General features: G+C 34.2%; 1 protein-coding gene across 1 annotated transcript in view; it reads right to left on the reverse strand.

Annotated features, from left to right (window-relative positions):
• ZBTB41 (zinc finger and BTB domain containing 41) overlaps positions 1–13,588 on the reverse strand; it is a 47,228-nt gene that overhangs the window by 5,948 nt on the left and 27,692 nt on the right. Inside the window, exon 10 of the mRNA XM_007096104.2 lies at positions 10,822–10,910. Within this exon, the coding sequence (XP_007096166.1) occupies positions 10,822–10,910 (89 nt within the window). The remainder of the gene's footprint in view (positions 1–10,821; positions 10,911–13,588) is intronic.

Here is a 13,588-nt window from a genome sequence, read left to right on the forward strand (position 1 = left end):
AAAGAAACGCAGCCCTACCAACATCTAGATTTTAGCCCATGTCAGATTTCTCACGAACAGAGATCTAAGATCATACACAATTGTATTACTTAAGCCACTAAGGTTATGGTAATTTACTACAGCAGCAAGAGAAAACAAACCCAGACATACAATTGCACAACAAACACAAGGCATATATTTTAAAACTAAATGGAAAGATTTTATATTGTTACATGGGTTTGTTGATATCACTGTTTTATCTTTCCATTTAAAAGAAAGCCAGTTCTCCTAGAAAATTAAGAGAATTGCACCTTCAAGTTGAGCCACTAATACCTAACAATTAACTATTCATTAAATATTATTAATTGTTATTTTGTGGCCCACAGGAACTTTCAAATCCCAGTACAGAAAATGTATACAGGCTGGGATGCTGGTTCCTGGACTATTACATTTCTACTTGTTTTTGAACTAGTATCATGACTGATGTCACTAAAGAGGAAGTAAAACATGAAGTAAAACATTTATAAAGGGTTAAAATTCTTGAAAAGATAGTATTTGCAACTGTGTGTAGAACACACTGTATCCAACATTTGATTTCACCTGAAATGCCTACAATGAGGGACAATATGAAAAAGGTTATAAAAGAATGTTCTGAAAAAAAATTACACTTCTAAAATGCAAGAACTTTCTATAATTCCTGGCATTAAAACCAGTCATGCCAGGAGTGTTCTATAATTAAAAAAAAAAAAAAAAAAAAAAAAAAAATGAAACTCTAGCATAGCATTACGAACACCACCAACAAGCACAGAATTTAGTTTTAAAGATAAAAGTATTGGTTTTAAGTATTCTCTTTTGGCACAGTATTAGCCATGATAGTTTCTTAAGCACATTCATTAAAAGCTTTTATAGATGATGTAAAGTCATAGTCAATCAGTTCCAGTGTCCCACAAATACTGTTAGGAAGCTGGGACTCAGGCATATTTCTCTGAGAAGTTTCTGTGATCATTTTAAACAAATTTCATTTTTCCACAGAAAAAATCAATTTATGTTTATAAGACAAAGATCCACAAAGGAAATGTTGATATTATTATATTTAAAAAGTAAATATGGGGTGCTTATAGATACACAGTGAGAAGGGTCAATACTGTGGACTTAATGAAAAGAGGAATACTTATTGAAGAAACATTCTACAGCAAGGCAAGGCTTTCTGTAGCAAAATTATCTATTTGATAACAATGAACTCAAGTTGGGTGAATCTCAGGATCACAAATCAGAGACCTAAGGAAACAAAGGAAAGGTCTCCTGCAAGATGCACAGAAAGGAGTCTATTTTTTAAGAGTGGAAATAGATAAAACAATGCTCAAAGAAATGTAATCTCTTTCTCAGCTAAAATCATAGTAACCTATGAGTCTTTAGAATTAAAAAATGTCTTCCAATAGATGAGTTATGTTTAGATATTAAAAATTAGTATATGAAAATATAACGAGAACTTGCATTCAAATTTGATGGAGTAGTTTATATCATAACTATGTCTCTTGCTAGTGAAGAGGAAAAGATAAAAGATTTTTTAAAATTCAAAGAATCTACTCTTTGGAGGCACTGAAGCACAAACAAGGCAGCCAGGACATAAGGGGCCAAGATTCTGGAGGCACAGGAAGGTATGGACATGTGCTCTTTCCTCAGTGTACTTTCAGATTTAGTGACAATTAATAAATAAAGAAATTCTCTGGGTATGGGGAAAAATAAATAAAATAAATTCCCTGGGTAGGGGAAATAAGAGGTCAAGTGGCAGCCGAGGGCCTGATGGCATTCCACTGGAATGGGAAGATAAAAGCTAGAGTTTGGGACTACCCAGGATTTAAGGGGTCAAGAGCCTGGAAAGGAAAGAACAACAGAGAAATGAACAAAAATACTGACATTTGCCAGCTCTCAAGATGAACATCTGCTGGATAAGACAGCTAGAAACCAGAGGCTGGATACTGAAGGGATGAAAAGATATTTTAGCAAACCCAAGGATACTGGGGAGATGAAGATTAGAGTTTAAGTCTCACCACAATAATGATGAACTAGGAGAAAGGTAGATCAGAAATAGATAAGAGGTGACCCATGCCATCTCATTCTATCTGCTTGTGAGAAGAAAATTAAATACATCTGAGAAAGAATACAACTTCAAGAACCTCTACAATTTTTCATTCACAAAATCGAAGGTTCATTTCAAAACGATCAGCCATGTCAAGAAACAGAACCAAATGACCAAATGTTGAGAGATGGGGGGAAAAAAGATAATAGATAGCCCTAAAGGTGAAGAGAAATTACATAAGACTGAAATATTAACATGAATATGATTAATATATTCAAGAAAACACAGGAAAAGAGAATTTCACCATGGAATTGGAACTATGGGAAAAAGAAAATTCTGGAACAGATAACTGAATAATTCAGTAGATTGATTTAATAGCATATTAGACACCACAGAAGAAATAATTAGTACAATGGAAAATAGATTAATAGGAATTATCTATGTAGAAGCACAAAGAGAAATAGATTGAAAATATACAAAAGCATGATATTCATATGTATATATATATGTACATATATATATATGTACATATATATATATATACATATATATACACACACAGACACATATATATATGACAAAGTAACATATCTAACATAAATAAACTGGAATCCTAGAAAGAGGAGAGTTTTAAGATTTACCCTATACAAAAGAAAAGACATCTCAAGTCACAGACCCAGTAAGTTCTACAAACCTCACAAAATACAAAAAAAAACAAAGCAAAAAAACCACACATCTGTGCACACTATAATAAAACTACTAAAAATTAAAGAGAAAAAAGCAGCCAATTAAAAAGAGACATTTCATTTAAATGAGCAACAATAAGACTAACAGTATACTTTTCAACAACAAAAGAGGTTCAAGGAGGAAAAAAATCACATATTTACAATGTTGAAAGAAAATTAGCTGCTAATATAAATTACATAGTCAGGAAAAATATTCTCCATAAAGTAAAATAAAAACATTTTCAGACAGTCGAAACCTAAGAGAACCTGGTGCTTGCAGATACGCTCGAAAGGAGTCCGCAAGTGGAAGGAAAATGATTCCAGGAGGAACAATGTGAATGCAGGAAGCAGTAAACAGTAAAGGGCACATATATGGTTAAAAATAAATAATATGGGTTTTTTTTTAATTTTTTTTTTTTAACGTTTATTTATTTTTGAGACAGAGGGAGACAGAGCATGAATGGGGGAGGGTCAGAGAGAGGGAGACACAGAATCCGAAACAGGCTCCAGGCTCTGAGCTGTCAGCACAGAGCCCGATGCAGGGCTCGAACTCACGAACTGTGAGATCATGACCTGAGCCGAAGTTGGCTACTTAACCGACTGAGCCACCCAGGTGCCCTAATAATATGGGTTATTTAAAACAAACCAAAAAATAATGTCTTATGTGGTTTAAAGTATATGTAAAATTAAAATACATACAATGCATAAAAGGTGAGAGGTAAGGGTGTTGTAAGGTTTTTTTGCGTTGTCTAGAAATTGATAAAGAATTAACTTAAGGTAGACTAATAATTTATGGATACACATAGCAATCTTTAGGGTGATTACTAACGAACAATGAAAGAACATACAACTGACAAGCACCGAGGTGAAAATGTGTAATAAAAATCCTTTGTGATTTCAAGGAATTGAAGACAAGAGAAAGAAAGCATCAAGGAAGAGATGGGACGAATAGCATGATGATAGATTTAAATCCAAATAAATGAGATATCACGTAAAATTTAAATGACTAAGTATCTCAGTAAAAAGAGATTATCATAATAGATGATAAAATGATGCTCCAAAGACATACATCTTAAATACAAGTCCACGGAAGGACTGAAAGTAAAAAGATAAAAAAAACATATATAAACATTATCCAAAAGAGACCTGGTAAATCTTTATCCCAACATAAAGAGGAATATTTTGACCACGGGACAGAAAGATACGACAATCCGTACATATCTAATAACACAGCCTCAAAATATATACAGCAAAAAATTAAAGAACTCAAGATGAAAAAGTATAATTTTCAATCAATAGGTTAATAGATTTTAACATAGATCTCTCAGTAACTTATAGAATAAGCACACAAAAAAAAATCAGTAAGAATGTAGAATATTCGAATAATAAAACATGTTCTCTGGCAAAAGTAGAATTAAGCTAGACATGAGTAACATACAAATAGTTAGAAAACCCTCGAATATTTAGGAATTCAGCAATACAATTTGAAATAAGCCATAAATGAGAGAATTAATCTGAACAGACATTAGGAAATATTTTTAACTTATTTATAATGGAAACATGAAACATAAAGTGTGGGACTGAAAGCAATGTTTGGAAGGCAACTTAGGACATTAAAGTACATAAATAAAAAAAAGAAATGCTACAATTTAATAAGTTAGGCACCGATATAAAAAAACTAGGGAAAGAGCAATTTAACCCAAATAAAATAGAAATACAAAAAAAGCAGAAATGAAATAAAAAACATGTCTAAACAAAGGAAATATCAAAAAATCCTATAGTCATTGAAAAGATACATAATATGATACCTTGAATTTGGTGGATAGATTTCATATTTTAGATTAAATAGAGTTCTTTAAAAATAAAAAAAAAAATGACAGCTCTGTAACTATTAAAGAATCTTTTTTTTTTTTTTTTTTTTTTTTAGTTTTATTTATTTTAAGAGACAGAGTGAGAGCAGGGGAGGGGCAGAAAAAGAGGGAGAGAGAAAATCCCAAGCAGGCTTCATACCATCAGTGTGGAGCCCAATGCGGACTTGACCTCATGAATCATGAGATCATGATCTGAGCTGAAATCAAGAGTCAAACGCTTAACCAACTGAGCCACCCAGGCACCCCAAGAATCTCTGACTTAAATCTCTTCATAGAAAATAAGTTCAGAGGGATTTATCAGTGAATTCCTCCAAATACTAATGAGGAAATAATGCCAACTTTACATAAACTCATCCACTTCATTTAAAAAGATGTATTATTTCTCAAATTATTTTTTTAATGCCAGCAGAGTCATAATAACGAAACCTGTCAGCGATATTATGAGGGGAAAAAAAGGAGTATGTCTAAACAACATAGCCAAAAAGAAAAAAAGAAACAAAATATAAGCAAATTAAATTCAACTATATAGTAACAGGATAATACACGACCAATCTGTGTTTATTTCAGGAATGTAAGATTTAATATTAAAAAAATCAATCAATGTAATTTGTCACATTAACAAAGGAAAAAGATCTGATCACCTCAATAAATATAGGAAAAAATCTAACACCTATCCATGACACTGTAAATAAATCAGGAATAGATGGTAATTTCTTTTTTTAACATTTATCTATTTGGGGGAAAGCCTACACAGGGGAGAGGCACAGAGAAGGGGACAGTGGATCCAAAGTGGGCTCTGCACTGACAGGCTGACAGCAGTGAGCCCGATGTGGGGCTCAAATTCATGAACCCCAAGATCATGACCTGAGCCAGTCGGACCCTTAACCGACTGAGCCACCCTGGTGCCCGTGGATAGATGGTAATTTGTTTACCTGTTAAACAGTATCTACAAAATATACAGAAAACATCATATTTAATTATGAAATACTGAAAGCTTTTCCCTGGAGATTGAGAATAAGACAAGGACGTCCACTATCAGTATTTCTATTCATACACCACTGATGATGTCAACCAAAGCAATAAGGCAGAGAGGGAGAGAAAAGGATTCAGAAAGGGAGAAATTAAATTGTCACTATTCACAGATGGCCAGCTTGTATCCTTGGAAAATCCAAAGAACTTAAACTATAGCAAAGTCATTGCATAAAAAGTCAATATACCAACTCAACTGCATTTCTATACATCAAAAACAAATACAAATAAATACAATTTATAATTTTGTACAAAAACATCAAACATCTATATATAAATCTCATGAAGATGTTTAAGATATCTTCACTAAAAACTGTAACATTTTTTTTTTTTTTTTTTTTTTTTTTTTTAAGTAGGCTCCACACTCAATGTGGGGCTTGAAGTCATGACCCCGAGATCAAGAGTTGATGCTCCACCGGCTGAGCCAGCCAGGTACCCCCCAAAACTACAATATCAAGAAAAGTAAAAGGACTTAAGTTAGGGTAGGGATTGTTCATGGATTGATGATTCAATATAATAGAGATAATCAATTAGGAAAAAACTGACTATGTATTCACTGACATTCCAATAAAATTCCCAGCAGATTTTTATGTTTAGAAATTAATTAAGTTGTTTCAAAATCTATCTAAAAACATAAAGGAACAAGACTAACAAAGACACCAAAACAGAACAAAGTTGGGTAAGTTACATCACCAGATATCAAAAGCCATAACAATTTAAGTGGTACAGCAACAATGGAGCAAGGATATACAGACAATGCAGTATAAAGAACAGAGCCCAGAGACAAACCACACACACAGCATCATTTAATTTAAAACAAATATGCCAATGAAATGCTATAAAGAATGGATAATCTTTCCAATAAATGGTTCTTGGTTATAGAAAGCCACATGTAAAAAGAAAAAAATAAATAAAAGGAAAACAAGTGAAAAAAGAACTTTGATCTTTACCTAACAACCTAAGAAGAAACAAGTAAATTAGAGAAGGTTCATAATCTAAATATGTAAGTTAAAATAGAAGGCAACAGAAATATTAACGACCTGGGAATAGGCAAAAGTTTCTTAAAAAGGATATAGCAAGAACCTAACCAGAAGGAAAAAAAAAACCCAAAAACGAAAAAACAAAAACAACCTGATATGTGACTTACATAAAACTCAGAAACTTCAGTCACTGAAAGACACCATTACTAGAGCTCAGAGGCAAGTCACAGAGCGTAATATATCTGAAATTTAGATATCCAACAACGGACTCATCTCCAGAATATAGCTAGAACTCTTATAATAAATCAATTAGAAAAAGACAGGAGCGCCTGGATGGCTCAGTCAGTTAAATGTCCGACTTTGTCTCAGGTCATGATCTTACAGTTTGTGAGTTCAAGCCCTGTGTCAGGCTCTGTGCTGACAGCTCAGAGACTGGAGCCTGCTTCAGATTCTGTAACTCCCTCTCTCTCTGCTCCTTCCCTGCTCACGCTCTGTGTCTCTCTCTCAAAAATAAACAAACATTAAAAAAAAAAAAGACAGACAATCCAGTTTAAGAAAATCAGCAAAATAATTAATCAGGTGCTCCATGAAAGAGGATATTCAAATGACCAATACGTATATGGGAAGGTGCTCAATATCATTACTTACCACAAAGATGCAAATTAAATTAAAGCCACATTGAGACAGTGCTACATATTCATCAGAATAACTTTTAAAAAAAGGCAGTATCAAGTGTTGGTGAAAACCTGGAGCAACTGGAATTCTCATAAGCCATATACTTACTGGTAGGACTACAAGTTGGCACAATTACCTTGGAAAACTGTTCGGTAGTGTCTACTAAGTAGAACATACGCATCCTATCGGCTAACAATCCCATGGCCGGGCATATACACAAGAGAAATAAATGCATTTGTGTATGAAAAATCATGAACAGGAATTTCCAAAGCAGCTTTATTCATAATAGATCCAAGTAAATACAAACCAAATGTCCATTAAAGTTCAAGGGATAAATAAATTGTGTGGTATATTCATATGAAAATGAAAAGAAACAAACCACTTCCATGGATGAATCTCATGGACATCATACTGAGTGAAATAAACCAGACAAAAAAGAGTACATACTATATGATTCCATTCATATGAAGTTCAAACAGGCAAAACTAATTAGTGGTGATATAAGTCACAATAATGATTATTTTGCAAGGAGGTTACTCCTTGCAGCCAGAGAGGATACTTCTGCAATTCTGGTACTGTCCTATATACCAATCTGAGTGGTGGTTACGTGGATGTATTCATTTACAAAAATTCATTGAGCAGTTCATTAAATTTTGGATACTTTACATACAGCGTAAACAATTCTGCCAAGTCTAGGGGCACCTGGGTGGCTCAGTCGGTTAAGCGTCCCAACTTTGGCTCAGGTCCTGATCTCACGGTTCATGGGCTCAAGCCCCGTGTTGGGCTTTGTGCTGACAGCTGGAGTCTGGAGCCTGCTTCAGATTCTGTATCCCCCCCACCTCTGTCCCTCCCATGCTCACACTCTCTCTCTCAAAAATGAACATTAAAAAAAAAAATTCTGCCAACTCTAAAGTCAAGTCCTAAATTTATCAGCCTTAATGCCTGTTTAAAATAAATGCACTACATTTCAACAAGCCTACTGCTGAAGAACAGATGTTATCACTACTCTGAGAATTACAACAAACAAAACACATAATGGATGAGAATAAGCCCTTTACAGAAGAAAATCTTACATCTGTATTCCAACCAATTTCTCTAATTCATTCAACAAATATTTATTAAGCATCTACTATTTGCAAGTTTGGGAATAGGCACTAATCATATCTACTCATTTGAACCAATTAAGTGTACTGACCTGTCGAAAACTGGAACCAATCCATTAGTTACACCTTGTCTAGAGAAAGAATATACTAATACAAAAATGTCTACATGGAGTCTAGTTAAGGGGATTCGAAAAATAAGAATTTAGCAATTTAGATAATGTACTAAAGGCATCCCGGCTAGGGAAAAATAATCTGGGGAGCAAAATTATTCTGGTCCCAAAAGAGACACCCATCTTTACATGGGTAAAGATGACTCAGTATCCCTCACCATTTCCTTGAGAAACTATTCCATAAAGTTACTACCTTAGTCTAGAACTACATTTAGTAGTTTTTCTAATCAACAAATTTAGCAACTCTACTTCCTTGATTAGAGAAAAAGGATACCTTGGCCAGTACACTCTTCATTTTCTACAGGGTTAATAATAATCTGACATTCTGGTGAATCTATTTCCAATGGTAATTATGAAGAACTCCTAAGAATACTTATAATCTTTGTGTACAGATGTAAAAATGATTTTCTGGACCTATAAATATCAGGAATGGACTTGGGAACATGGCAACCAGTTCATGGAACAGCCACACTGTGAAGTCCTGTCTGGGTAGCCTTCTGATCACTTTAGATTAAGAGCTGGCAAACTATAGCCCAAAAGCCACACATAGCCTCTTGCCTGTTTCTGCAAATAAAATTTTACTGGAATGCGGTCATGTTAATTTGAACCTACATGGCTATAGTTGCTTCCATGCAACAAAAGCACAGTTGAGTGGTTATGAGAGAGGCTGTCTGGCCCACAAAGCCTTAAATATTTATTATCTAGCCCTCTACCAAAAAAGTTTGCTGACCTCTGCTTTAGGTGATTTCTCATTCTCATTTCATAACTGCCATAATCTTTGTCTTATTCTATAATAGAGCTCATACTCTATTTAAAAAGTGAAAATTCCAAGCAGTCTTCATACTATTTTTGAAAGAGAGACAGCACGAGCAGAGTAGGGGCAGAGAGACAGAGGCAGACACAGACTCTGAAACAGGCTCCAGGCTCTGAGCTGTCAGCACAGAGCCCGACGCGGGGCTCAAACTCACAAAACTGTGAGATCATGACCTGAGGCGAAGTTGACGCTTAACCGACTGAACCACCCAGGCGCCCCTCACGTCCTCAGTTTTCAACGTGAGAACGACTTGTCCCAAATTCCAACCAAGATATTCAGAAATGGAAATTCTACATTATCATTGGTCATCGACAAATTACTATAAGTGAATGTTTTCAAAAAACTTCATGCAATTATAAAGCCAGTCCTTATTATATAAGTTTCTCCTCTAAAATAATTCCTGCAGTTTTATAATTCTTAAATCATCAATGGTTGAATTAACTTTCTGTAAGTTCATCATTTCTTTTAAATCATGAGTTTATTAAGTTTGTTATTAATAACTAATATGGAAGATATCATTAGTATAGTTTCCTCATTTTGTCCTACTTATGTATCCCCAAATTGTGACTTTTTCTTTTGTAGGGAGCCGTAAATTTTTTTAACAGCAGCACTTTATAAGTAATAAATTCTTTACTACAATTCTTTGCTATTGAAATTGCCCAAATTGTTATTTCTCATTCTGATATTTATGAAATCAGTTATTTTTCTCTTCTACAACAGTAGCTTGACAAAATCCAAATAAATATAAAACAAAGCAGCCATAAATGCATAAGTAAGTTCCTTTTTTAAAAAGGAAAGCTTTAAAAATTGTCAATTTATGTGGGAAGTCAAACAAGGAGTAAGACAACGTATAAGAAAGAATCCAACATAGTCTGTATTGCAAAATATGGTAGCATTACCAAGGGGGAAAAAAGATTTAGGAAATGATATCTTCTGGGAAGCAGCTGAAGCAAATCATTCTACTATAACTACCTATAAATCACAACTCACTAAGTGAAAAGGAAAGTATACAACAGTAACTTGGTAAGCAAGACAATCAAATCATACCGATTTTTTGTTTTAAAAGACAAAAAAAAAGAAATGTCTTCTGAGAGTTACAGATATAGAAGAACCAAAAACCTCCAGAAAAGGGGAAAATTAGAGCTAGAAGTTGAGTAAATTCCCTATGGGAAAAAATTTTCCCAAATTCTACAAAATAATATTCAAAAGTACTGAAGCTTACAGAGAATCAAAGTGCAGAATATTGTTCATTCATGACATCACCTTTAACATAATAAATAAAAATCGTACGGGGAAAAGGCAAAAAATTTAACCAAGAACAACAAAATTTAAATGTCCATATTTTATCCTGAATAATTACACAAAGATATATGTAAAGTACCTATTAACTTTTACCTGAATGCGTCCGAAAATGCATTTCCAGACTTGATTTGCCTTTAAAAATTTTCTTACAAACATCACATTGATGAAACGTTGCTTTGTATCTAAGAAAAATAAAAAGGGTTGAGTTTTCAATATAACTTTAATAACACAATAAAAATATGTTACATCATGTACAAAAATTATACATAGAATTCTCACATTAATAAAGCATAGAACTCCAAAGGAATGTGGAATTACTTTTAAAGTACCAAACTGGTGGCTCAGTCGGTTAAGCGTCTGACTTCGGCTCAGGTCATGATCTCAGGGTCCGTGAGTTTGAGCCCCACATTGGGCTCCGTGCGGTCAGTGCAGAGCCTGCTCAGATCCTGTCTCCCTCTTTCTCTGCCCCTCCCCACTCGTTCATTTTCTCTTTCTCAAAAGTAAGTAAACATTAAAATTAAATTAAAAAAAAATGTACCAACCTTACCTCTGGTTCTTCCTCCTCCAGTTATATTCAGTGAACGAATCTATACAAAGAGGTCCTTCGACTTTTAACTTTAAACCCCTTTCTTTTAAGATTTAAATCACTGAACTTCTGTATTATTATTATTTGCTATTAAAAATATCAAAGGAAAAATTACTAGGACAGAAACAGATCAATGATGAGCTAAAGGAAGAAAAAAGGAGTTGAACAAAGCGGTGTAGTGGTAATTTAGGGGTGATAGAACTATTCCATATCTTGACTGTGGTAATGATTACATGACTGCATGCATTTATCAAAATGTGCAAAACTACAGACTAAAAAAAAACATTTTTCTGTCTGTAAAGCATACCTTAATTTAAAAAATAGACGCTAAGTCTGACTGAAAAAAAACTGCAGTACTCTCAAAAATGTTCATTCATCAAAAAGGTGACACTGCTCCAAACTGGTTCACTTTATAACAAATATAATAAGTATCATAAACTTGAACTTAAAAATAAATTTTATACCTAAATCAAAAAAGAATGAGATACCAGTCCTTTTATTTTTATTACGAATTAATAGACATAAAAAGCTGCAAATTACTCAAAACCTAACTTATCAGGCAGTAAAGTGTAGTGCCTAAGAATACGCTTTGTGAGTTAAACAATCCTAGACTCCAATTTAATTGTGAGGATTAAGATATGTGTAAAATGATTATCATTTAAGTTATAGTTATTAAAAGTCTATCATCTCACCCTGGAAGTAATTTATATCTAATTGAACACATGGCAAAATAATTAACTCAAACAGAGGCTACTATAATGTTCTGTAAGACAGTTTGCTCTTAACATCTTGGTTTTACTGGAATATTTAGCATATTGTTACAATATTCAATAGCAATAGTATGCCTAACATTTCAAATGCTATTCACACTTTTCAATTCATTCAACTCAACATTTAAAGAGTGGCTACAAAAACTCTATGCAAGGTCCTGTCTTCTAGAAACTTACTTCTACCTGATGAAACAAACATTTAGAAAGATAATGGGAGGGGTGCCTGGGTGGCTCAGTCAGTTAACATCCAACTTTGGCTCAGGTCACGATCTCGCATTCATGGGTTCGAGCCCTGCACTGGGCTCTGTGCTGACAGCTCAGAGCCTGGAGCCTGCTTTGGATTCTGTGTCTCCCTCTCTCTCTGCCCCCACCCCTGCTCGCACTTTGTCTCTCTGCGTGTCCCAAAAAACAAAAACAAAACAACACAAAAAGTTTAAAAAAAAATTTTTTTTTTAAAGATAACGGAGTGTCACTGATAAACTTAGCAAAAGACCTGTAACCAACATACTTGGTTTGTCCTATTCCATTCATATCCCTAGTAAATACAAATAGAGATATAAACAGGGTCACCATAGGCACATACAGAAAGAAGCAGTGGTACCCAACTTGGGGCAATTTTGTCCCCGTGGGGCATTTAGTAATGTCTGAAGACATTTTCGTTTTTTCACAACTGGAGGTAAGTCGGTGCTACTGCCATCTAGTGGATAGAAGCCAGGAATACTGATGAATAAACCTACACTACACAGGGCAGCTCCCCAACAAAGATAATTATCTGGCCCCAAATGCCTATAGTGTTGTGGCTAAGAAATTTAGATCTATAGAAGGGAAGAAGAAACATTATAAAATAATGGGTGGGAGGAGGGGTGCTAACCTTCATCACTCCCCACATTCTTTCCTTGGATAATCTGCTTTTACATATTCACATATAAATCTTGATAAACGCTCAGACTTCACTTCTGAGATTTAGACTTCTATTTACCTGTCACATTTTATGTTTGAGTTTCTATTAGGCATCTCAAACTCAATACACACCAAACAATTCATTGTCTCCTTCTGTAAATTTAGTCCAACTTCTGTATTCTCTATCTCAATGGCTGGTTTATCAACCACCCACTTGAAAACAGGAATTCCTTGAAAACAGGAATTATCCATGACTGCTACCATTCTTTCAATTAAAAAAACTAAGTATTTTTCAAATAAGTATCTGCTACTGTTTATTACTAATTCTATTCCCTAGTTTAGGCCCTCACCATCTTTTTCCTAAATTCTAACAGCCTTCTAACTGGCTGATTTACTTGTCTTAATTTATCCACCACAAATCCAGCCTCCACCCATCAATAAGAGTAATCTACCCCAAAAGAAATCCAACTGTGTCACCTTCTTGTTTAAAATTTTCCTTTATTTAAAAAAGTTTTTTTTTAATGTGTATTTATTTTTGAGAGAGAGAGGGAAAAACAGAGCACGAGCAGTGGAGGGTCAGAGAGAGGAGACACAGACTCCAAAG

The sequence above is a fragment of the Panthera tigris genome, chromosome F3 (genome assembly GCF_018350195.1).
Source record: "Panthera tigris isolate Pti1 chromosome F3, P.tigris_Pti1_mat1.1, whole genome shotgun sequence".
In the NCBI taxonomy this organism is placed as follows: domain Eukaryota; kingdom Metazoa; phylum Chordata; class Mammalia; order Carnivora; family Felidae; genus Panthera; species Panthera tigris.